The sequence below is a fragment of the Harpegnathos saltator genome, unplaced genomic scaffold, assembly GCF_003227715.2.
Source record: "Harpegnathos saltator strain DR-91 unplaced genomic scaffold, Hsal_v8.6 scaffold15, whole genome shotgun sequence".
NCBI classification, from domain to species: domain Eukaryota; kingdom Metazoa; phylum Arthropoda; class Insecta; order Hymenoptera; family Formicidae; genus Harpegnathos; species Harpegnathos saltator.
This window is the reverse complement of record NW_020229928.1, coordinates 1,104,597-1,128,727: the sequence shown is the minus strand read 5'-3', so window position 1 is coordinate 1,128,727 and position 24,131 is coordinate 1,104,597. Positions and strand designations below refer to the sequence as shown.

General features: G+C 47.6%; 1 protein-coding gene across 8 annotated transcripts in view; it reads left to right on the top strand.

The window, feature by feature from the left end:
• Positions 1 to 24,131, top strand: part of LOC105189470 (RNA binding protein fox-1 homolog 2) — a 183,867-nt gene that overhangs the window by 133,203 nt on the left and 26,533 nt on the right. For 2 of the 8 annotated variants that reach the window (XM_025296632.1, XM_025296637.1), the window contains exon 8: positions 21,986 to 22,133. The exons of the other annotated variants lie outside the window; for them this stretch is intronic. In XM_025296632.1, the coding sequence (XP_025152417.1) occupies positions 21,986 to 22,133 (148 nt within the window). The remainder of the gene's footprint in view (positions 1 to 21,985; positions 22,134 to 24,131) is intronic. 8 annotated transcript variants of the gene reach the window in all.

Below are 24,131 nucleotides of genomic sequence, written 5' to 3'. Positions count from 1 at the left end.
CTACTCCATTCCTCCATTTATTCATCGAAAACGCTCGTCGTCGTCGTCGTCGTCGTCGTCGTCCTTGTTCGACGCTCTCGCGCGAGTATTCCTCCGCCGCAAAATCACGCTCACGAGAATATTATCGGTAATCGCGGCCACTTTTGTGTCCTCTCCAAAGTATCTCGTTCGCAATCTTCATGTGAGCCACGCGAGCGGAATTTCCCGCGTCTCATTGATCGCGCGCTAGATCGCCTCTCTTTCTCTGATCGGTCGGAAATTCGTCCGTCACGAATGACGCTCAAACGGACAGACAACGTTGCGCGGACATAACGACGATAACGTAAAAAGGATGAAAGAACGAGTGCTATCCGGTCCGAAGAAAAGCCGGAAGACGAGGTCTCTCCTGGACCTCCGTCTCTTGTCCCACCCTCTCTTTCTCGCTCCTCCCCTCTCTCTCTCTCTCTCTCTCTCTTTCTCTCTATCCGTAGTCACGCCTTTTCGCGACGATATTACTACCCGTCGTGCAGTTTCCCGTAGCATTCCGCTTCTCCTAACAATTTTCATTCCATTTCATACCGCTTTCCGTCGTCCGCCCACCCTTCTCACTTCCACCCGCCAGCACTCCCCTTCCCTTCGTGGCTCCCCGGGCCAGCTCTTTCTTCTTTCCTCCAATTTTACGCCGCGTCAGAATTCTTTCACCTCACAGTCACGCTGTCGCGGTCTGGCGGGGAACGTGCGAGGAAAATTGATATCGCCCGGCGTTGCCGGGGAAGAAAAAGACCCGCTTCGCTGGACGCGCGAGAGAGACTTTATTGCCTTCGCGCGCGTCCGACGTCCACGAACGCGACATGCTCCGGCAAAAATTCGGTAATGTCGCGCGAGTTTGGGCCGCGCGGCGGACTTGTGCGGGGAAAAAGAGCGTTTTTCCGTCGCACGCCGCCGGGATTTTCATCACGACGACGACGGATTCTCGATGATGCATGCAGTAGGCTTTTTATCCTCTCATTAGCCGCGCGTTTGCTTGGTAACAATTAACCGCGTCGTGAGAATGCCGAATGGATTCGTGTGTGACTGTGGACGCACCGCGGTTAATAAGCGGATAAATTTAGCATCGAGCGACGAGTAAGAAAAATCACGGCGAGATTCATTATCTGACACAATTTGAAACGGTTCGAGATCGAAATGAGAAACGAAAGAATCATGGATTTAACAACGAATTTTCGGAAAGACTCTAAGGATTTGCAGATCCAAGAAAATGGAGCGAAAAGTATATTTGTCAAAATTCGTCGCGCGATGCTGAAATTATTCCCGACCTTGTATCGACATGAACAAGATGAACGAGATGTTCGGAAGTGTTGATGAGTCGCGCGCGATACACGTGCATGCCACGTGTGTGTTACTTTGAGCAATCGCGCCCACGATTATCGCGATCGTCTACGCGCGCTGTCGCTTTTCTTTTCTGTTTCCCGTTTTCCTGCACTCTCGACTCTCGTCGTCTCTTCGCGCGATCGTCTCTCATATTGTTCCAATTCACGATGGCGATTCACCGAGCGTGACCAGGCGCACGCACTCGCAACGTCGCGCAGGGCATTTCGCTCGAAGAAGCGGAAACTAAGCGGAAACGACACCGGCGGCGGTGCCTGAGCCGGAAACGCGTTTTCTCCGTCGGGAAATTTTGCTCGGAAAGCTCGAAAGGAACGAAGGCGCGGGGCGGTGCCGTTCCCTTTTGCTCGAAAGTGCGATCAAACTGACCGGGAGACGCACGATCTCCCGCGACTTGTTAACTCGCCAATTCAGCTATTCTGCACCAAACAACACGCGCCTCTCGCGAAACTGCTTTCGAAGATGCGTTACGAGATGCGAACCGCGAGCGATGCTTCTGCGAACGAAACGCCCTGCGGAAACCGTATGGAAGGACACCGGAAAAGGAGCGACGACAGGAAAGACGACATTCTCGGCAAGAAAAACGCCCCGAACACGACCATGTTTCCGTCACCTGAGGATCCTTGGAGAGAAAGAGAGAGAGAGAGAGAGAGAGAGAGAGAGAGAGAGAGAGAGAAAGGAAGGAAATGAGCTCGCCGCTCGCTAACCGAGGAGAGAAGGACACATTCTCGCACCACGAAGACACGAGTGATAATCGAATAATAGGCCACGAATGCCGAGGGTTTTGCGAAAGGTACGGCGGCCCCTTCCCACACGAAAAAGTCGACAAAACGATTTCGGAAAGAGCGGAAGTTACGGCTATGACGAAAGTAACACGTAGGCACGGAATGCACGAAGGAGTTTCGAAAACGCATAGAATCTGCATCAAGACGAAGTGGACGCGAGAGAGTCTGTCTTGCGGACGCGCCTCTTTTTCTCGCAACCTACGAGAGTCTCTTCTCCGTTTCTCCGTTTCAGTAACGTTCGGCTCAAAATTTGCACGAAAATGTCACACGGTTATCCGGCGAAGCGGCAAAAAAGAAAGAATGGGCAATAATAATTGCGGACATTTGGAAGTCTTCTTTTTCCGTGTCAAAAAGAGTGTCACGTCACGTGCGCACCGAATGAAGAATCGACGGAATCGGCGCTTGGCACGCGAATTTTCAACACGGGCCTGTCATTTAATCTCTCTCAGTACGCGTTTGAACGGGAAGCGCTCAATTGACACGCGCTCGAAACAGCGGCTGTTTCGGAGAAGAAGAGGCGCGCGCCATTTCGGAAGCCGGGGTCTCGGAAACACAGCCGACTGAGAGAACCCCCCCGAGAATCTCCAGAGTCTGTTCGCAAGTCTCGCCTCTTGGTAGCTTTTAATATCTGTAGGGCTATCTATCTGTCCAGTGGTAAAAGCATGAGGTATTCACGTTGCGCAATAATTCCGTATGAATGACTGAGATATTATAGTCTGTCGTTTAACGATCATTAACCTCCTCGCGCACGCATACACAACACACCACACACACACACACATACCCAAGCACGTACACACACACACACACACACACACACACACACACACACACACACACTCTTGGTCTCGCTTCACAGTATCGTCCCGCCTGTCCGGGCCGCCAAAAAGTAGTCCTTAAAACGTTGCCCGAAGCAGATTAATCGATTAATCCATCCGTTCACCCGAACAACCGGCATCGTCGCGCTTGTTTTGCGTGTATGTCTCCTCTTATACGTTTACTACTGATCACTCACCAGCCGCCAGCTCGATTAATTAATCGAGGCACCGTCGACTCGTACCCACCTTCCTACACTTAATTATTCCTCCCCCTAGTTCCCGACCTCTCGAGTATACTGCCGCGCGAGAGAAAGAGGAGGACCACCAGGGAGAGAGAGAGAGAGAGAGAGAGAGAGAGCGCGAACGTCGAGCGAATTGCGCTTCGATTAACCGCGCGATTCCCCTTTACGTTCGCGATTACGTGTCCGCGAGAACGGACCCGTAGCCGAGAAACGATGCGAGGACGAATCGTCCGGGTTGGCAGAAGCCAAGTTAATCGAATCAGCCGATCTTGAAATTCGGCGCGACCAGCTCTCTCTCTCTCTCTCTCCGGCTAGCTGTCTCTTCCCCTCTTCTCCGCGCTCTCCTACTCACTTTCTCCTATCTCCCTTGTCTTACTCCACCCAACCCTCTTATTATCCTCCCCGTCGTCGAATAATTAATCTTGCCCCACTCTCAACCCCACTTGCCTTTCGTATACCTCATACGTATATATATATATACATATACATACATATATATATAGATATCTTTTTTTTTTTTAAATTGTTACTATTACATTAATAATCACGGTAATGCGCCACATTCACTGGTTGATGACTGTCTCGTTGACAAGGCCCGTATCTTGCCTGTGGTTGTGCTTGGTTGTGGTTGGAGCGGTTTTGGGAGAGAATTTTTTACTTGCTTCTTTTTTAATATTATTACCTTTTTTAATTTGCACGTCTCATGTCGTGGCCTTGGCTTGCCTTCATATGAGATTCACCTGTGAATATATATATATACAGCGTACACATACATGTATACATATGTATCTCTTTTTCCACGATATGTATATATACATATATGTGTACCTATACCGATATCTGCATATATAGATGTGGCCGCGTGTGTACACGCTCGATGCACAGAGAGAGAGAGAGACGTGCGACACGCGCGGGAACACGCGTATCTATACTTTATTATATCGTAATTTCACACGTATGGTATTATAATCCGTCCTGGCAGTATCGTACGATTAACAAACATATGTGCACCTATATAATGTATACATTTACAAGCTGCGAAGTAGTTTGTGGAAAGCGACTTCTTTCAGTATCGTGTCTCTTCTTCTTTCATTTTTCTTTCTTTCTTTCTTTCTTTCTCTCTTTCTTTCTTTCTTTCTTTCTTTCTTTCTTTCTTTCTTTCTTTCTTTCTTTCTTTCTCCCTTTCCTCCTTTTCTCACCTCTTTGTCTATTTGTCTCTCTTGTTTTACGTTCCCCTTCTTTTCTCTATCTCTCTTACGTCGCGATTCTCTGTCTCACCTGTCTTTCTTGTCTATCTCTCTTTACGTATCGTATTTCAATCGAGATGCATATTGCACAAGCTAACCGGCGCGCGAGAGTCATCGCGTACGTCGATTAACAGTCAAGCAAGAGAGCAAGAGAGAGCAGATATATATTTAATAGACACGAAAACGCATGCTCGTCTCACTTTTTCCTCTCTGTTCTCTCTCGATACGATTTCCTTCTGTATTTCTAATATTTTCTTTCCTTTTTTTTCCCTTTCTTTCTTTTTCTTTTTGTTTCTTTCTCCATTCGTTAATTTTACGTCACTACTTCACGTACGGACTGCCATGGCGGCATAGTCTGTAATACTTATTATACTCTTCTCTTGATCTTATTATTATTATTTTTTTTGGAACTGTTTATTAATTGTCATTGATTAATGTTAATGGATCGTGGCACGGTGTGTTAGTTGGCGAGAGACATGACAATAATTTTTTGAACGGGCGAAGGTTGCTGCATGCTCGACAAATGCCGCCTTTGACTTAGTGGTAACTAATTAATTCTGGTATACCGTCCTCGTTTTTATAATCAAGCAATCGCCGATCGTGTCGGCCACGTCGCTCGCCAGTTTCTTTCCTTCGCGAGCGAAAATCGAGATCAATAACACAACGTGTGGTATTCGTTCACGCGCGGGATTCCCACTCGACAAACTAAAATACACATACCTTCTTCATCTTCGACTTCGTCGTGATTAACCGCACACGATACGAAAGAATCGTGCGAGTGTCGTCGTCGTCGTCGTCGACGTTACCTCAGCAGGCACACGAATATATATACATATATATATATATAAAATAGACAGGGCGTCTCTGATCAATCACGCTTCCTCGCAACATCGATATTACATAATCGAGAGCTGTGTGTCACGGGAATCGGTAATTTTTTTGCATGGAAAAGAATTCAAATCAACTACGACTTCTTGCGAGTGTCAAATGGATCAAGAGGGATATGTCCGCTTTTTTCTCCGTTTGTGCAAGAGTAAAGTAAAACGAAGGACAGGCGGCGGATCTTTCGATCGATTCAATGCATTCCTCTATTATGCCTTGGATAATCGCGTGAAAGTATGATTTTATATTCCTAAACGAGTCAAAGTGACGTTTTATAATTGTGCCAAGTGAAATCTAATCGGAATAGTCAAATTAAAGGACAATTCAAACGTCAAATGATGTTTCAAGCGAGATAATCCAATTAGGAGAAAAATTCCAGAATAAATTTCGAGCTTTATCGAGAGAATTATCGAGAGAATTATCGAATCCACGATGCATCTGTGACATAGTTGTAATGTCGATTACCTGATATTTATCGAAAAAGAACAAGAGGACGTTGATTCAGAGACTGCCCGATCATGTACACATAATGTCCACCTTTCTTAATGGTTGTTTAGCCTGGCATCCACTAATTAGTCTCAGTGCGTAGCCTTAATTAGTTACCGCTGAGCGTGCAAGCACCGCCAGCAATTAGTAGTGGGCCGCAAGCGGGAGTGTGCTTTATTTTGATAAAAAAAAAAAAAAGAAAAAAAACAAAAACGAGCTCTACGAAAAGAGAAGAGACAAGGTGACTACTCGTAGTCGTTGTTGTCATCATCGTCGTTATCATCGTCGTTCGCACGAAGAAAATGGAGTGCCGTTTCAATTCGATCGCATCCCGTAAAATGTCCCGCGCCTATCGAGTGGTTTTTATCGGTCAACTAAATTATTATTAAATGATCGTCGTTACATACATACACATACACACACACACACACACACACACACACATACATGGAGAAACAGCCGCACTCGGCGCCTCGACGGCGTATTCCGCGTACAGGTTCTTCCGTGAACGACCGATCACGAGACGTTTCTATCGTTATGACGCGCGCGCGCGCGCGTTAACGCCTTTTTCAATGCGCGAAACGGTCCGTCAGTGGTCTTATGCTTTTCGGATTCTCGTTCGTCGCACGGTGAAATTTTATCGAATCGTCATCGGGATCCGCGCCGATCGTCGGCGTATCGTTAAAGCTTAACGGCTCGTCGCGGCTGTTTCTGGACAATTCGGGACGAAGGAGGATCGTTATAACCGCGTCGACGCATTGTGTCGTTATATCAACGTCGGTAGAAGAGCCTTGATAAAATGAAATATCTCGTGACACGATCTACCGGGCGGGAGAATAACATCTGTCGTCGCTGGTGGAACGATTTATCGGGCGAACGATCGATATGCCGAACTGGAAAGCCCTCGGAAATACAACATTTTTCTTTCGCGTTTGCGAAAATTCTCGTCTCCCGACGATCCTTCAAAATTCTCATTTACGCAAACGATCGAGCCGAACGGTCGGGAAAAAGGAGCGCGGATCTGAGAGCCACTGATGACCGAAGGACCTCGGTTAAGTAATCTCTCTCTCTGCGACGATCATCCGAAGAAAAAGCCGTTGTTTCATCCCCGAGAACGAGCAAGTAACTATCGCCGCGCGTGTACGACGCCCGTGAAAATTCCCGATGGTAATTGTTCGCAAAAACTTTCGACGAAAGTAAAAGCCTCCGGCACGGTGAAAGCGATTTCAGATGGACGGATTAGTAGTTCGCCGAGAAATTCGCTCGGTCTCTCCCGTCCTCTCTGAAGGGGAGAGCCCGAGAGAAGCGAGAACGAACGAACGAACGATCGATCGATCGATCGATTGATTTCGAATCTCCGATCGTCAGAGCGAGGAACGTTTTTATCATCGTCGCGTGAAATCGTCATCGATATCGAGGCAAGTCGCGGAATACGCGGAACAAAATGGAGAGGCGGAAACGCGGCACCCCGCGTCTCGCGTCCCGGGAGCACCAATTAAATCACTGTAATCGTGTCCCGTAGATAGTGATTATATATATTTGCGAGATGTGAAAGTAGAGAGAGCTCACGTTCACGTGTATATATATACTATATATGTATATTATATATATATATACTATATATATAAATACTATATATATTATATATATATATATATATACATACTATATATACTATATATATATACATACTATATATACTATATATACTAATCTCTGCATCTACCTTTTTGGCGTAATTTACTCACTCACCATTGCTCGGAAAGTATCTTTGAATGGCTTTCGTTCGGAGACCGTGTAATCGTTATTGTTACTTCTGGAACGAATATTATATCTCTTAGTGCATGGATCGTATATCAGCGAACGGCACACGAGTCGAGGCCGAGTATTTGACTGACCTTTTTGCGACTCGGATCTATATCTGTGTAGCAAGACATACATTGTACCTGTTTATTGCGTTTACCTCGATGCGAGAATGCCTTCATTCACTGCTTCAAGAAACTACTTTTTGCGGGTTGGCCCCGCGCGAATAGCACGGGGACAGCAACGAGATATATATATATATATGTGTGTGTGTGTATATATATATATATATATATCATCGCGAGAGCTGGGGATATGGCGAAGGAACTATTTCATATGTGTATACCCGCGAATACTTCTCGGAAGAGAGAGCAACGACAGAACGGGTCCCTTCATCCCCTAAACGCGCGCGGATCGATGGGATAGCAGTGGAAGATTTCGGGGGGCGTGCTCCCGAGGAATTAGAGCAAACTTCTTTTTTTTTTCCAAGCCCTCGAGAATCGCGAGCGAAACGTGGTAGAGGGCCTTCTTTCTCGCTCACCCCGAGATGATCGATCGCTTCGGCGTTCAGCCGAATAACACGCAATGATAACCGCTCGAATGAACGTGCATCTTCCGATAACGAAATTGATAACAAGAGTGTCATTTAATTGCGCGGGCGTGTTGCTATATTCGACATTTATTTACAGTTTTGCTTTCTGTCGCAAGTCGACGACGTGCCGAATTCCAAGACGATTTCCGCTTTTACCTTCCAACCTGATCGCGGTTCGAAATCTTTTACTTTGGACAGAGGTACGTAGTAATCGCTCGTACTTTGGAGCCCAGTTCCTCCGAGTTATCCCTGTATATCCCAATGCCGACCTCACGGCACGAGGATGGACATAACCGGTGTCTCGGAACGCGCGCGCATACACAAAGGACAAAGTCTGTCCTCGAATTCACCCTCGTCGTCGGAACGCGCGCGAGCGCGAACTCGAGCGAACACCCCACACATACACGACGATATACGTATACACGTACGCACGCGCGCGGTAGCGCCTGTTTGCTGACGTCGTTAGTCCTGAACGTTGATTTGAATCCCAAGTAATTCACCGTGAGAGAAGTACGTAATGTAAACACCACACTTAATCACTGTTGCTTTACTCGTGGGTTATGCGACTGTGGTTCCTATAGTGCATTTGACTCTTCAGCCTGTGCCCTGGGCTGCGATTCACGCACACGTATACACACTTATAGCCACACACATACACACACACACACACACATTTTGACACGTCTTGTCTTTCCGTGTATGTTCTACTTTTCTCTCTGCCGTTTCTTTCATTCTGTTACTCTCACTTCGTTCGCGTTATGCGCTCTCTCTTTCCTACCCATCGTCGCCCATCCCTCATCAATCCTTCTTTTCTTTCCTTCGCGATGTCAGTGTTACATTTGCTCCCTTCTCCGCCGTCTCTCGCGACAATAACGTTTCAAAAAAGGCACATTTGGTGGAATTTCTTGGCGTGGTCGCGAAGAATCCGGGTTTTATCTCAACCGCGAGCGCGCGCGCGCGCGCAAAGCCCGAAACCTTCCGTGACCCGAACATTTCCGGGATTCCGCGGCGCGATGGCTCATTGGCAGAATTATTTACAGCGCGCGGAGGCTAAAATGCTGAGAGCTGTACGCTTTAATTTCCGCCGCCTATCCCTCTTCGCGGAGTTTAATAAACTTCGCGAGGAAGGCCATCAGGGCCGACGATATTTCGCGTGTTCGTTCGCGAGCGAGACGGTGGCGTTTATTATCGCGGAGAAACGAATTACGCGCGTTGTAACAACGTAATTATTGCGCTCGCAATGTGTTAGACGTGGCGTTCACAAAACACAATCTTCATGGACGCATGTGTCGAATCGTCCGTTTGACGCGCAGATTCTCCCCCCGTGTCTCCTCTATTAATAACGAGCCGCTAGGCGCGACTTTAATCCGATAAATTTTATCATTAATCTGTATTCTTCCATATTTTTAGACGTTGCAGTCGATGATTCCGCTGAATCTGTTACCGCGTCGGTAATGCTGCTGCTGCTTCTTTTCTTTTCTTTTTCTTTTTTTTTTTACAATCCTATAAAATATTATTCGCGAATGTAGAGTCGCTATCGAGCGCGTCGTTTTAAAGTACGGTCGGTACAAGCCGGCGGCGAGGATGGGTTTCGCAATTTCTCGAAACGACCGAGCGAAATCGTCGACTCGGACAATGCAAACGTTAATCTTCGCGAAACGATCTTCTCGATCTTGATCGCTCGCATCGGCCCCTTTGTGAGTTGGAGTTAATACGGCTTAATTACGCCTTGAGTATTCGTGATTTACGATCCGAACGTGCGACGTGGAAAAGGCGAACGCGAGTGGAGTTCGATTGTTCGTCTCGCTCGTTCGCGTGCAGGCGAACGAGTGAGCTGTCACTCTCACGAACGTCGAATCTCGCGGGGGAGAATCCTCAACCCGTTTTCTCGACTCTTTGAGCCCCCCCCCCCCTCCCAATCTAGGTTACATGCCTCTGCATAATTTGTACGTCGTCTGAGATTAAGACGAAGCCGAGGCATCCTCCTCCTGTTCTCAGCCTTTCTTTCTATCCCACCCGACTTTCTGTCTCTCTTGAAAGCGCGTCAAAATTGAAGACGCTGGATTCGATACAAGCACGAGGTAAGTCCGTCAATCGCAAGCAACAACTTGGTGTTTGATCACGGACGAGTAATGCGTTATAGTCGTCGCGTATGAAACAAAGGTCCCCCGCCCCGCGCTATGTTTCGTGTTAAACTCTTCCACGTGTCAAAATTCAGATTCAATTTCGCCTCGGTATATCGTACGACTTTATTTTCTTTCGCACTTTTATCCCGTTTCTATTTGAGAGATAACCAGCACTAAACCCCGTTAGTCTCGTTCGCCGCTGGTTAAAGCGGATCTTACGAGCGATCGACCTGGACTAGAACCTCGTTCTTGCAACGAAGCTCCTCCTATCTCTCACATGCCGCGGCGCAAAAATGGGGCCCATTTCTTTTTCTCGAGCCGCCTCTTACTAGCATTGCGAGAAAATCAATCGAGCATCTCGCGCGACTCGACTCGGCGACATTGTTCGTTTGCTCGCCCGAAATGCAAACGGATAGAGCATTCCGCGGCACCCAAATCGTTCCTCGATCATCGCGAACGTCATAGCTGAATTCACTGTTTCTCTCTCTCTCTCTCTCTCTCTCTCTCTCTCTCTCTCTCTCTCTCTCTTTCTATTTCTCACTCTGTCGCAACGTCGGTATTTCTCTCGCGAGACGATCGTGCAGCTTTGCTCCGGAATACGTAAACTCGCGTTCTCCATCTCTCTTGTTCCCGTTGTATCGACTGGCGCGTAGACTCGCGAGAGAAAGAGCCTCGAGGCGCAAAAGTGCGCGAGAAACAGAAAAAGAGAGGAATGTAGAGAGAGAGAGAGAGAGAGAGAGAGAGAGAGAGAGAGAGAGAGAGAGAGAGAGAGAGAGAGAGAGAGAGAGAGAGAGAGAGCGGAAAGGAAGAGAACGAGAAGAGAATGAGGAGGAACGGGACGAGAGGAAGAGAGGAAGAGAGAGAGAGAGAGAGAGAGAGAGAGAGAGAGAGAGAGAGAGAGAGAGAGAGACGCAGGGGAGGAGGGAGCGGGTCCAGGGGTGGATGCTGGCAGCGGCATTTATTGATCGCTCGTCGCAACCCTGCCAGCAAACCTCACCTCGCCGCACCCTCCGCGCACCACCAACGTCGTCATCCCCTCTGCATCCCCCCATTACCCTTCTACTCTCCTCGCGCCATGAGTCACCCTCTCGTCCACCCGCGCGCCATCGGCCGCGAAACGAAAGCCTCAAAGCTGCGCGCAAGCCCCCGTAGATTCAATCGTATTAATTACTCACAGCATAGCCGGCGACTCGTCGACGATGCGTGGGTGCGAACGCTCCGATCCGATCCGCGATCGTTCGGATTCGCGCGCGCGGATCGCTTCTCCCTGTCGCGCGTCGCAGGGATGACGCGACGCGCGCTCGATTCTCGGCTCGAGATGAACGTCGCATCGTAAAAGTGACGCGAGACACGCCGATGCGACAGTGCCATTATGGTGATACGGGGAAAAATTGTCAAGAGTTGTCGGCAGGCGGAATCTGACGGCTTTCGAGATTGAAGGGAGCGGAGAAGGGCGACGTGTGTCGCGTCGCTCTTGAAAGATGTACCTTTTCGCGATAAGCGGGAGCGCGCGCGTGTTGTTCGCTTCTCGACAAATATCGCCTGTTTCAACGTTTCGCGAGCCGTTGGTTTACAAAATTCCTCTTCCGTCGTGTTCTCCCCGCGACAAACGAATGAATTTGCACATTATTTGGATCTCTGACAAAGTCTTTCATCGTCGGGAAATAGAAAGAGAGAAATAGATCAAAGTAATCCATCTCTTCACGTATACAGAAATGTTCCCACACACACGCCCCCCCCCCCTCCTAGTAGGTCCTAGTCTACTACTTGGAGATTCGCGAAAGGTGCGCTTAAAATTAGAGAATAAACGTGTAACGCCTGACTCAACGTCGATATTTCCTCATTCCCTCGCCGATTCGCTGAGTGAAACGACCGACGTGCTTTATATTAGATAGATAGTAAATAAAAATAAGCGAAACTTTCAAATACCGATATACCGATATACGCGTTCGTTCACGAACACAAGTAAAAATACGTTCGACGGGAAAGAAGGATCGAGTGGGAAAACTTTGCCGTCATCTTCTCAACATTTAACTCTCACAACGTACCGCGCCTTCGTCGACCCTTCAATTACCGAAAATGCGTCTCGGTAGTAAGCGGACCGCGAGATTCAATACGGGGCATTTCGAAAGAAGAGCCAACCTCCTCTTCGGGGAACAACTCGACGATCTCGCAAAGTAACGTCTTCCCTTGCCCGCCGCAAAAACGATCGCGCGAACGTTCCTATACCTTGAGTCATGGTACATACGCGAGACGATACGGTAAAATTCCGCGCATGTATACCGTGCGCATATGCATACGCCGAATGCTCGGATACATCGCGTTCGTGGGGAATGGAGGCAGCAGAGGCCGGTGACTCCGTGCATACCGTAGGAAGAATCCGTTGGCAAGTCACGGTTTTCCAAGTAAATTTTAATGGCCGCAGGAGAGGCATTGTTGGTGAAATGGAGTTGGCGCAACGCGAACGCAGTAATCCGATAGATATCGCAAAATGCGAGAGACGGCCGCGAACGTAATAAAATAAAAGCACCGCCTTTGCCGGCCGGCCGGCCGGCGGCGCGCGGTGTCGGAAATAATTTCGAGCGGACCGGCATCTGGGCCAGATGCGCAATAACCAAGTTTCGCGATGTAACGCGATAAAAGTTCCTTTTCCTCCAATATTCTCATTAACAGCCAGAACGAAGCGTCTATAATTGCGTTGAAAGCGGGGCAGGATGGGACGGGATGCGCAATTCCACGCGTTAATTGATAAGCACGAAAACGTTAAGAGACCTCGTGTCCGAAAATATTATTTGCCGCGCGTTTACCTTCGCATGAAATTACGAGATATAATTCGATTCGGTTCCATGAGCGCGCGCGCGCGCGCGCGCTGTTATAATCCGATCGCGCCGATTTGTTTTCCCGCTTAAAAGAGCTCGTTACCCTCCCATCAACCGGAAGTTACAATTAATTATCGCGGCTCTCGATAATTATTCCCGATTATAGTTATCTTTCCGATTCAGTGGGATTTTCATTTCTGCGGAAAAACAAGTAAAGCTTCCTCTTTCTCTTTCTCTCTCTCTCTCTCTCTCTCTCTCTCTCTCTCTCTCTCTCTCTCTCTCTCTCTCTCTCTCTCTCTCCTACCCTTCCCTTTTACCAGAGACTTCTGACAGGTCGAATGCACGTGCGCGCGCGCACCGGATCTTCCCGCTTTCTTACGTGCGTTTAATTAAGCGAACACTTTGCGATACGCGGATTCGGCCGTTTTATTAATACCGACTGAATCTCCTCGAGTTATTCGACTTGTCATATCTTCGCGGACGGAATTAATTAAACGAGAGGAGACTCCGCGGCGATGTGAAACGGGGAATTATTCGTTCGTCGCTAATTAGTTTACGCGCGAGCTCGTAAAATCCGCTTCGGTTCCGCTCAGAGTTTTGCCATTTTTCTACTTAATATTCGCACGTACATATACAAAGACACACTCACGCGCGGTACACCACCAATGCGCGCATGTCCTCATGGGAATAGACGTATAGGAAAATAGAATAGCCCGCGTTAATTCTCATTACGTGGTATTTATTTTTCGCGCGACCGAGATTATTCTTCGTTTCGTACGCGCGTATGAAATATTTCATACGCTCCGTATATCAATTGATCAAACTCGGTTGTTTCAAATCGCACAATGCTCGTCTGCTCGTGTCACTAGTGTTCATTTGAGATAAAGTCGCGCGCGTCCCGACGGTAATTATTTCGAGAGGGGGAAATTATTATTATTATTTAACGCCTAAGGGACTATCTCGGAAATAGTCGGGGAAATTGCTTGCAGCGGGTTTGAAGAAAAATGCATTCGTAAATAACGAATATCGATTTTTAATATTCACTTGCAGTCAATTTTATGTCCGAATAATGTTCATCCGCACAAACTATAACACAACTGTATACTTCAAAATATTTTTTAATCTTTAAATACGCACTTGAAACTATTCTTTTACAGAATAGAGATAGAGAATATATTTTGTTTTTCGATACGATACGTCGAATGTATAAAACATCCCGTATATATCGGCCTGTCGGTTCGGTTATTCAAAGTCAGACAATGATCGAGTATCAATTATTAGCACACGTATGAAATGAAAAGTCGCTCGTCCCAACGATGTTTTTGTGAGTAAATATCTCAAAGAATTATTTCACGTTCAAGAATATTTAAGAGAGGAGGCGGCTTAAAAGTAGCCGCGGAAAATATATAGCAGAAACAGAGTATTGCACAATATGCCATAATATGTTCGAAAAATACAGGTTGTAAATATAATATATTCGAGAATAACAAATATCAATTTGAAATATTAATTTGCATACTAGCGCATTGCGCCTTAAAATTAATACTACTATACTTGAACGAAGCGTATTCCGGAGGGAATCAGGAGTCCAAAATCATAATACAAAAAAGATATTAAACTTGAAACACTTAAAAAAAAAATAAAATTTGCCAATGATATCAAAACAACATAATTATATCCTTTGTAGTTGAAATAATTTGTCTAAATTCTTGTTGAAATTTTTATCGAGACAAAGAAGCAATTTATATGTAACAATTGATAGCTGTTGTTATTATGTTAATGGAACTCAGCCGATATCAGCCGCGGTGCGCACAATAACGCAAGAAACTAAAAGACTAAATCAGCTAGACCGCGAAAATCAATATCAGCTGACCTGCGCAAATCAATAACAATCAAATCCGTGCGCACTTTACGTGCAACGTTTACGCGATATCGTTACGCGGCCAACTGTAATACGTTCTCGATATTTCTTTTTAAGCTCCAACTATTCTCCGGAATACGTCATTATGAGGTGTCGTACAACATTCGTATATATTGCATTATTTTTAAAATTAATATATAACATATCATATATTATACATCTCTGAATGTTGATTCGACTCAAGCGGTATAACCGCCCTCACTATTCTCGTCAGAAACCAGTGCGAGTTACGTTATGCACTAGTAATAGTAATAGAGTGTATCATCGCTTACCAATGTATTCACCAATTGAAAATTATATCGACGGCCTCGCCGTCGACAAAACCCGCCGCTGTATCCGTCCAGCACGTCCAGTCAGCGTTCCGCGCGTTGTCCCACGTCGATTGCACTTCGCTAATTTCATTGCACTCGCGACGACGCGATACGACTTCAACGACGATTCGACGTACGAGATGTACGATAAATTCTGACAGATCATCGTGAAAAATGCCACGTCGCAAATCGCGTATCAAGGATCGGCGCGATACTTTCGACGAAATCAGTGGAAAGGAAAAAAAATCTGCGTGACGCGACGCGGGGATGGTCACACGTTTTTTCGAGAAATTCCGTGAAGATTCTATTGTATTAAACAAACGGTAAATATGCATTTCGAATTAAACCGTAATTTTATCGAGCTCGTTTCGGGTTACTGTCCGCTTCAACATACACACGTACGTATATGTACGTAATGCGGCGGGGGTGACGCGCAGAAAATCGATCATGAAAACTGCGAAATTAAAGCGAAGTAAACGCGACGCGAATTAAAGAGGCCGATCGCGCACCGTTCGTGAAGTCCGTCAAATCCGCGTCGCGCAAACGGCGGGGTGACATGAAAAAGTGGCGTGGGAAACTCCCACGCACAATGGCTCTGCGATATTTTCGCAAAAACTATCTCTTGCGCGTAAAAAGTATCTACTGCGCGATGTTCACTTCCCAGATTTTTCCAGGAATTTAATCGGACGTAATTCGCAATCGTCCGCTGACGTAGTCACGAACGGAAACGCAAGCACGAAAATCGGGAAAATGCAAATCGCAATCGCAAGTTCTACTGACGCGGCGTGCACGCGAGCAAAATACTGTGTACTCTATAATAAAACCGTCCGCGAGATTCGATTTCTCCAACGACGCCATCACGACGCGTAAACAAGAAAGTTTCAAGTTTACATCCTCAGTAAACATTTTCTTTTCTTTGCGACTATTTACTCGTATCTGAACTCGTATACGAATCGCGTTTTTCCACGCGAGCTATTCCATAGGAAAAAATTGTAAACACAATCTCGACGATCATCGAAACGCGTCGAGTGGTCTTTTGCGTGAATGAAATAATCACTGCGTAAAATCATCGTATACGTTACTAGTTAACTTATCAAAATTCCCACGATATCGAATTCAATTTCCCGGGATATATGTCGTATAATGTGAAAACGTTTCAGGTATTTATTAAATGAACCGAAACGATCGCGACAAACGCGCTATTCAACACGGAATAAATCGCACTGGTTTCTACGAGATTCTTCACTCACCTTAAATTTTTTTCATAATTTATAACCACCACCGTATTATTTTTATATCCGTTTCTTTGACTCACCAAACTGCCGCTCAAGGCCGGCCACGTCCTGCTACAATTCTGTAACAAAAAGATGGATTCGCTGATTAGTTATCGGCTTCGAACGGTCGGATTCGAAAATGAAGATACGCGTTGATGCAAATTTCTCAACTCTTCGCAATCGTAGTTCGACAATTTTCATCTCAACGACTATTCATAGTCTAAAATTGCATTTGAGATCGTCCCAAGTTCACCTCGAGACGCTACGCAGCGAATAAAAAGGCTCTTATAGCATCTATATCTCAATTTTCAACGGTAAAGATTCAAACTCAAAGGAGCGAAAGTAAAAGTCGACTAAACATACCTTCAAGCCGACCCTGCTCGGCCCGAACCGGATCCTCCGGTGCGGCATCTACGTATCTCCCAGGACATCCGCGCCCAGCTTTTCAAAAAACTGAAATTAAAAAAGAAAACAAAGGTTTCTCGTTAGTTGTACCGATCGAAAGAGATGTAGCGTTTGAAAATATATCTGAATTTCCAACGTTTCAAAATTTCAAACAAAAGATTAAAACCAACAAAGGTCTGCAAAACGTACCTCCAAGCCGACTCTGCTCGGCCCGAACCGGATCCTCCGGTGCGGCATCCGCGTATACTCCCCCCTCCCCCTCCCCCGCGCACGATACCCTCCGGAACCGCGTCCACTGTCGTCACCAATTCTTCAAAAACTGAGACAGAAAAAGATTTCTCATTAGTTGTACCGATATCAAGAGTGATCGAAGGATATATTTTTGCGATCATATATCTTTCTTTGATGTCTGATAATAATGAAACGCGATATAATAACAAACCTTCTGAGATATCAGAACATTGCCATTCGCATAGTGACACGGTGATGATACACACGCGTGGGGGGCTCGATCGTGTGATTAGCCCGACGATTGCGTCGCAATTAACTCCGAAACCGTAAAATCACTCGCGACGCGATCCGATGTGCCCGTCTCGCGACGTTCGGCAATGTTATGAATCGCGATCGAGACGCAAGCATACTTAAATACGTCTCCGGCAACCTTCCGGACGCGAGAAGGTCGGCCAGGCACCGGCGCGCCGATATACACACGAGCGAGTTGTTGCGGTTTTTTTATTATCATTCCACACACTCGTTGTATCGAAATCTTTATGTCGCCCCGATATTACGCGTGTTATTACCGCGATGTTGAGCTTAATATCGCATCAGATAGTATTGCACGCTTTGTAATATCGAATTTATAATATCGATTAATCTCTCGAGCGTTCTGCGTCGTCTCGGTGGCATGCGTTCCGTATTTTCGCGACGTTGTTTTAACGCATTTCCGAGCAGTATTGTATCGTTAGCGATTATTAGGGAATCTAATGATTGCGATAATTCCAATCTATCGCGATTTAATAATCCGTAACACGAGCTCGCGCTGGGCGCGTTGAAAGTGCGACGCGCGATAGTTTCGCGACAGCCCGCATAAAGTATACACGCCGATGTGTAAAAGCATACATTTGCAAGCATACCTCGGTACACGGAAAATATAAGCTAATGCATTCGCAAATGCACATCCCCAAAGCCGCTGTTCGCGCGGACACAGTTTCGCAGTTTATCCGCTACGCATTTTCCACGGTAAATCCTCGAGTCGCGGTAAATTGTCGGCCGCGGTTTTTTCTCCTCTTTCTCATACTTTGACGAGTTTAGCGGCGTTGTGTGTGAGAGTACCTTCGCCCTTGCATCTTAATTATGCCTAACGCTCGCAGTGGTGCGTGCCCCCCTCTCGAGTCGCGCCTCTCGAGCTACAATAACGTAAAAGCCTTCTCGGGAATTTATTCGACTAGCTCTCTCTCTTTTTCGGCGACGAGGAGGAGGGGAGGGGGCCGATCCTGCGTTCGGCAATTTTTTTTTATACCGTACGGATACCACTCTCCGATACGAACGAAATGGAAACCGGTAAATTTTTGCTCCCAACCCTACGGCTACAACACGCATATCGACATTTTGCGAGTACTCCTAGCGACGCTGTTTTTTTTTTTTCTGCTACCGGGTTAGGGCGGGTGTAAGGGAGGGAGGGAGAAAGCAGGGAGAGAGAGAGAGAGAGAGAGAGAGATATACGAACGCCGTAGCCAATATTCGAATCACGTGAAACACAGTACGCGTTTTAAGTTATTTTCACATTTTTACGGAACGACAAAGAGGAATCGCTGTTTCGCGGATGTGCGCGCGATTGTTATTAAGACGATTTTCGACACTCGCATGAGAACAGAGGAGAGGAGGGCAAAGATTGAGGGAGAAAAGCAGCTGACGCGCGACCGACACGCAAGGTATCGCGCGATATGAAATTATATCGAAAATCAAATATGCAATTACGCGGGAATGGCACCGCACACCGCCACACACACACGCGCGCGTTGATTGGCAATAAATCAGTGAGTAAATATTGTAATAAATATTTCGTCGGGACCGACTAAACGTACACGCTGCGGCCGTTTAGCAAATGAACTAGCGCATGAAAAAGGAGCGGCAATTAACAATACATTAGCCGCGTGCATTTGCAATTGCGCGCCGCCGCCAAGCCGACAAGCGGAGCGCATTCGCGGTAACTCATTTCCGACTTCATTTGTTATTTCCCTTCCGTTTTTTTTTTTTCTTTCTTTTTTTCTTTCTCGCACATTCACGCGCTTCGTTCCGCGCTAACTATGTGCGCCGAACGTTTCGTCGGTTTGACCGTTTTCCCGAAAGCAATCGAGTGTAATTTCGGCTCAAAGTTCGTGAAATCGAACGAAGAATTTAACACGTTCGCGCGATACACATGACGCACGACTGACGTCGCGTATCGTGCAACAGCAATAACTTTTTATGATACATTGTAGCGACATGAAATTTCACCGTGCACTGAGAGAAGAAACAAGAGCTAATCACACTAAAAATCTAGTAATTTCCAAGCACGTTCTCGTTTTTTCGTACTGATAGGAGAACGGTAGCTGGTAGTGGTAATATAAGGTAATCATTATCGGCATCACATTACAGTAACGTTTACCGCAGAAAGGGACTCCCCGATTGTAATTATCTTGCCGTGCAATCACAGCCGCAAATATCAAGCACTTTTTGCGCTCTCTCAAGGTATTATGCAGAGGTGAGCAAAGTGTCGAAATGTTTCTTCTCAGTATCGTGTTGTCGCGGTGAAAATAACTCGCTCTACCCAATCTTATCCATAGTTTTGCGTTTCTTTATCGCACGCTCGTCCAAGTCTTACAAAAGACTGTGAAAATCCATCGATTACGTCCACTGTTAAGAAAAAAAAATCGTTGCAGCGAGAATCCGTAAAATAAATTCGTGTAAGAAGAAAAAGGAAAGAAAACGCGGAGCGCGGTCTTCGTTTCTCCACGGTGCATTTAGCCGCGGCGGTCTTGGAGATCTTTACGCAGAGAACGTTTCGGAATTCGGAAATATTCCGGACTCAATTTCGCTCTGGGGGATAGGAAACGGGGGCGGAAATTTATCGCGCGTTTTCTTTCTCATTACATGCGCTCGACGTTTCGTTTCGTCGACGCGGCGAATAAATGTTCGCCGAGCGTTTTCCAATCGCAAAGTGCGCGCAATTCGCGTAATATCCCGATAATGATGTTACCATTACGCGACCCGCTAATAATTACATTTAAAGAGGGCGATATCGCATCGAAACGGTACTTCGAGGACACATATTACTGCGTCATATTCGATTTGCGACACATACATACATACACACAGACGCGCGCGCACAGCTCTCGCGTTAATTATCATTTTTATACCCACTTGTCCCCTAGCAGTCCCCAATATAATATTGAATATTTTAATCTCGAATCTAAACGAGGTAGGGATTTGACGATTCAAATGACGTTATTGAAATTGTGCAAGCAACTATGCGCGCCCGATCGTACGTCGATCACCTGCACACGCTCACTCGTCCAATTTATAAACCTAAAGCTACAAACTCGACAAACGCGCGCGCGCGCGCGCGCGCACACGTTAATTCGCACTCGACGACGACAGAAATAACGAAACTGACACTTTATTCGCGGATATACTTCGCCATATGCGTAGCTCGCAACTGATTACAATTTAATTTCCCTCTCTTTCCCCCTCCCCCCCCCTCTTTCCTTTTTCGCCTAGTTTGACTCGCGCGGGGAATAAAAATAACGTTCCAACGGTAGATTGTCGGCAGACGAACACGCGGCAACTTTCGCGCGCTCCTTATTAATTATGAAAACGGCAACGAAGAAACGGTGCGGTGACACCGGTTGCCGTGATTTTTCAAAGAGAACTCGCCGATTAACACAGCAAACGTGCCATTCTGTTGTCATCCGCTCACCAAGTCGAACTGTTAATAATAGGCTAAGATATTCGGCGGCGATTTCGTCGCTCCGTTGGTGCGCAGACAAACGCAGAGGCAGGCGCGCATGTATACATCGGTCGTTTATTGCGGCGACTTCGTATTTCAAAGAGCGACGGAGGCGAACTCGCGAGCGAGGAATAACTCGACCGCGACTGAATCGTTTCTCTGCGCATTTTCGTGTCTCCGGTTAGCGTCGCCCGTAATTTTAATTGACAACAATATTTCACGAGCGTCCGGACCCTCCCCCCCCCGCCCCGCCCCGCCCCGACAGTCGGGAGAATTAAGCCGGCCAATTATTCACGGTGCGGAATTAACGCAACAATGGTCCCGCGACGTTCGCCGAAATATTGTCATAATGAAAACTGACAATCAGCGGCGTGCCCCCGCCGCTGATTCCCCGCCGTCGGTAAAGGCGTTGCTCCGGCTGGCCTTCTCGGCCCTTCTTCGAAAGGGGACACAGCTGCGACACGTTTGCCGCGACAAAGCGGTAGACAAAACGGCAAAATTGATAAGCGGCCGTTAGCGGTCATTATCCTCGTGTCGCGCGTTCGACGCGCGACTTCATTCGGAGTTGAGGGATCCGCGAGGTCGAGACAAGAAGAGAGGGAGGAAAATAGAGATCGAAACGCGCGACGCGACGTCGGAATCTCCTCGACTCCTCGCAATTCGGCGCGTTTGAAGAGCTAACCGCGCTTTTCGGTAATCTCGTTCTCTCGTCGATGTTAAATCGATTGCGTGGCCGCCAGCACAAGTTGTGTGCAGCGGGTATTCTCCGCGGCCAAACCGCGGGGGGCAGACGTGACGCAGCTCTCCCAAGTTTCGAGCGAGTGGATTTAAGACTACCGGCCACGCGCGGGCGGGCGGGCGCGCCTCGTCGTGATCACCGGGTGCTGTACACGACGCACTAACGCTCTGTGACAAAAACAGGATACAGGTTGCCGGCCATGCCGTGGAGCTGGCTCGGGGCGGCGGCGCCATCGGCAGCCGCAGCTGCAGCGGTCGCCGCGGCCGCGGTGACCCCATCGCCTGCAGCTGCACCGCTCGTCCTTGCACCCAGGGCGGCGGCGAGACGGAGGTACTGAGACAGTAAAGATCCTAACCAACAAGCGGCACCGATATATACATACCAACATACCAAACATTTATATATGTCGCAGCGATGCGCATAAAACGAGCACGAACATCCTTCAAACTAACCTCCGACCGACGCCCTGACACCCCACCTCCCTCCCTCCAGCCCGCCGATCCTTCGACCGCTCCCCTTCGTCGTCGTCGTCGAAAAGAGTTTCCGCGAGATAAGAAAGAGATCCCAAAGGATCGAGGAATTTCATTGGCGAGCCGGTACGACGGTGGATGAATCGGTGGAGACGTTTCGCGTGTCGCGCGAAATTTTCCTGGACTGGAATTTCGCCCGGTTGTGTCGCGCGTGGCTTCCGGGCCACCCGGAAGTGAGAGTCGAGACGCGGAGACATCGTAACCCTCGCTCTTGGCATCCGGATGTCGATTCGGTGAAGTTGCGCGCATCGTTCCTCCGAAGGGGTGGGGAGAGGACGTCGCTGTCGAGGAGAAACGCACAAGAAACGCTAAAAGCTTTCTGTCGTAGCGCGCGATAGTCGAATTGTTTAAATCTCCGAGCGGCCGCGTTGAAACGCGTCGACACTTGCCTTCCTCGTCGCCGATGCCGCCAGCGTGCTAACATCCGCGCGAGAGAAGCTCTTCCGTCTTCGAGACTCCCTCGCCTCTTTCGCTGTAATTAGGTCGATTGCGCCGAGAGAGCTCGACAAAAATTCCCGCCGAGTTGCCGAGGTAATCTTCGAGAGATCTACGTACGTACGATTCGCGCGCGATCTCTGCGGAAAGAAAGCCGAGTCCCCTTTCTGGGATGCGCAGATGACGACGAGTAATAACCGAGATTTTCGCTCGCAAAAAGCCTCACCTTACCGCGCCTCGCGTAATCGCTTCGCTCGTTCTCGCAAAAACGAGAGTTTGTTTTCCCTGTTAATTGAAAGATAATGGTAATTATAAAAATAATCGCGTTATTATCGCGTCGGATATTACATCGTATAATAACGCGCTCGGATATTGCGTTAGCGTGGGTAATTTTCCGGGCGACCTGTTCCCCGCGGACGAGATTATTATCGAGAACACACAAGCGAAACATGACAAGTTCTGAGGAATCGTCGCGGTGCATTACGCAAAGGAAATCCCGCGCGCAGCAGGGTTGGGGGATGAAGATCTATCGGCGCTGCTTTTCTCGGAGCGTATCTCGGTGAGTTAATCGCGCCCCGGGCAACGTTCCGTTTTTAATCATCGGCATATTCTGCCGGCGGGAATAAATCCCATTATGATTCCATTACGAGGCGCGGCGAGTCGCGAAATATCCGCGATTTATTTAAACGTCCACGACCTCGTGCTCTCGAGCGTCCTCGATGCGAATCGGTTAGCTCATTACGCGGATTCATCGACGAACGATATTTCGCGCGCTCTCGCGCGTTACTCTTATTATTGTGTCGCGCGAACGCGTAATGTTCCTGTAATATTTTATCGCAGCTTCCAACACTCCGGAATTTCAAATGCGATCCTCTGTGGGCGCGCGCGCGCGCGCGCGAGCTTGACGTAAATCCACCATCGAACGCGAGCACGAACACGCGTCTCCGGCGAACGACCGTCGTCTCCCGTTTCTCCTTCGTATTCCTTCGCCCTCTCGTTTCTCCCGCACCCGTTTTACCGTTACCTGAGGTCTTCCTACCCGCTCCCGTTAATCTCTCGCAATCTCTCACTCTCTCTATCTCTCGTACTCACAGTGTCTCTTCTGTTACTCGATAATTAATGTTGCCCACTTCTTCTCGTTGTACTCGTGTATGTCGACAGTGTAGCACCAGAGTGGAAAGAAAGTACTCTCTCCCCCACACCTACCCCCTTGGAACATTCACTCTTGCACGAACTGCGGAACCATCTCGTTCCTCCCCTCCTCTTCTTTATCTTTCCCTCGAATGCCCTCCGCCATGGTTGTTGCATTTGATGCTAGTTGGACGAACACGGCTGTTCCTTTTCTCCTTCTCTTATATGTGTG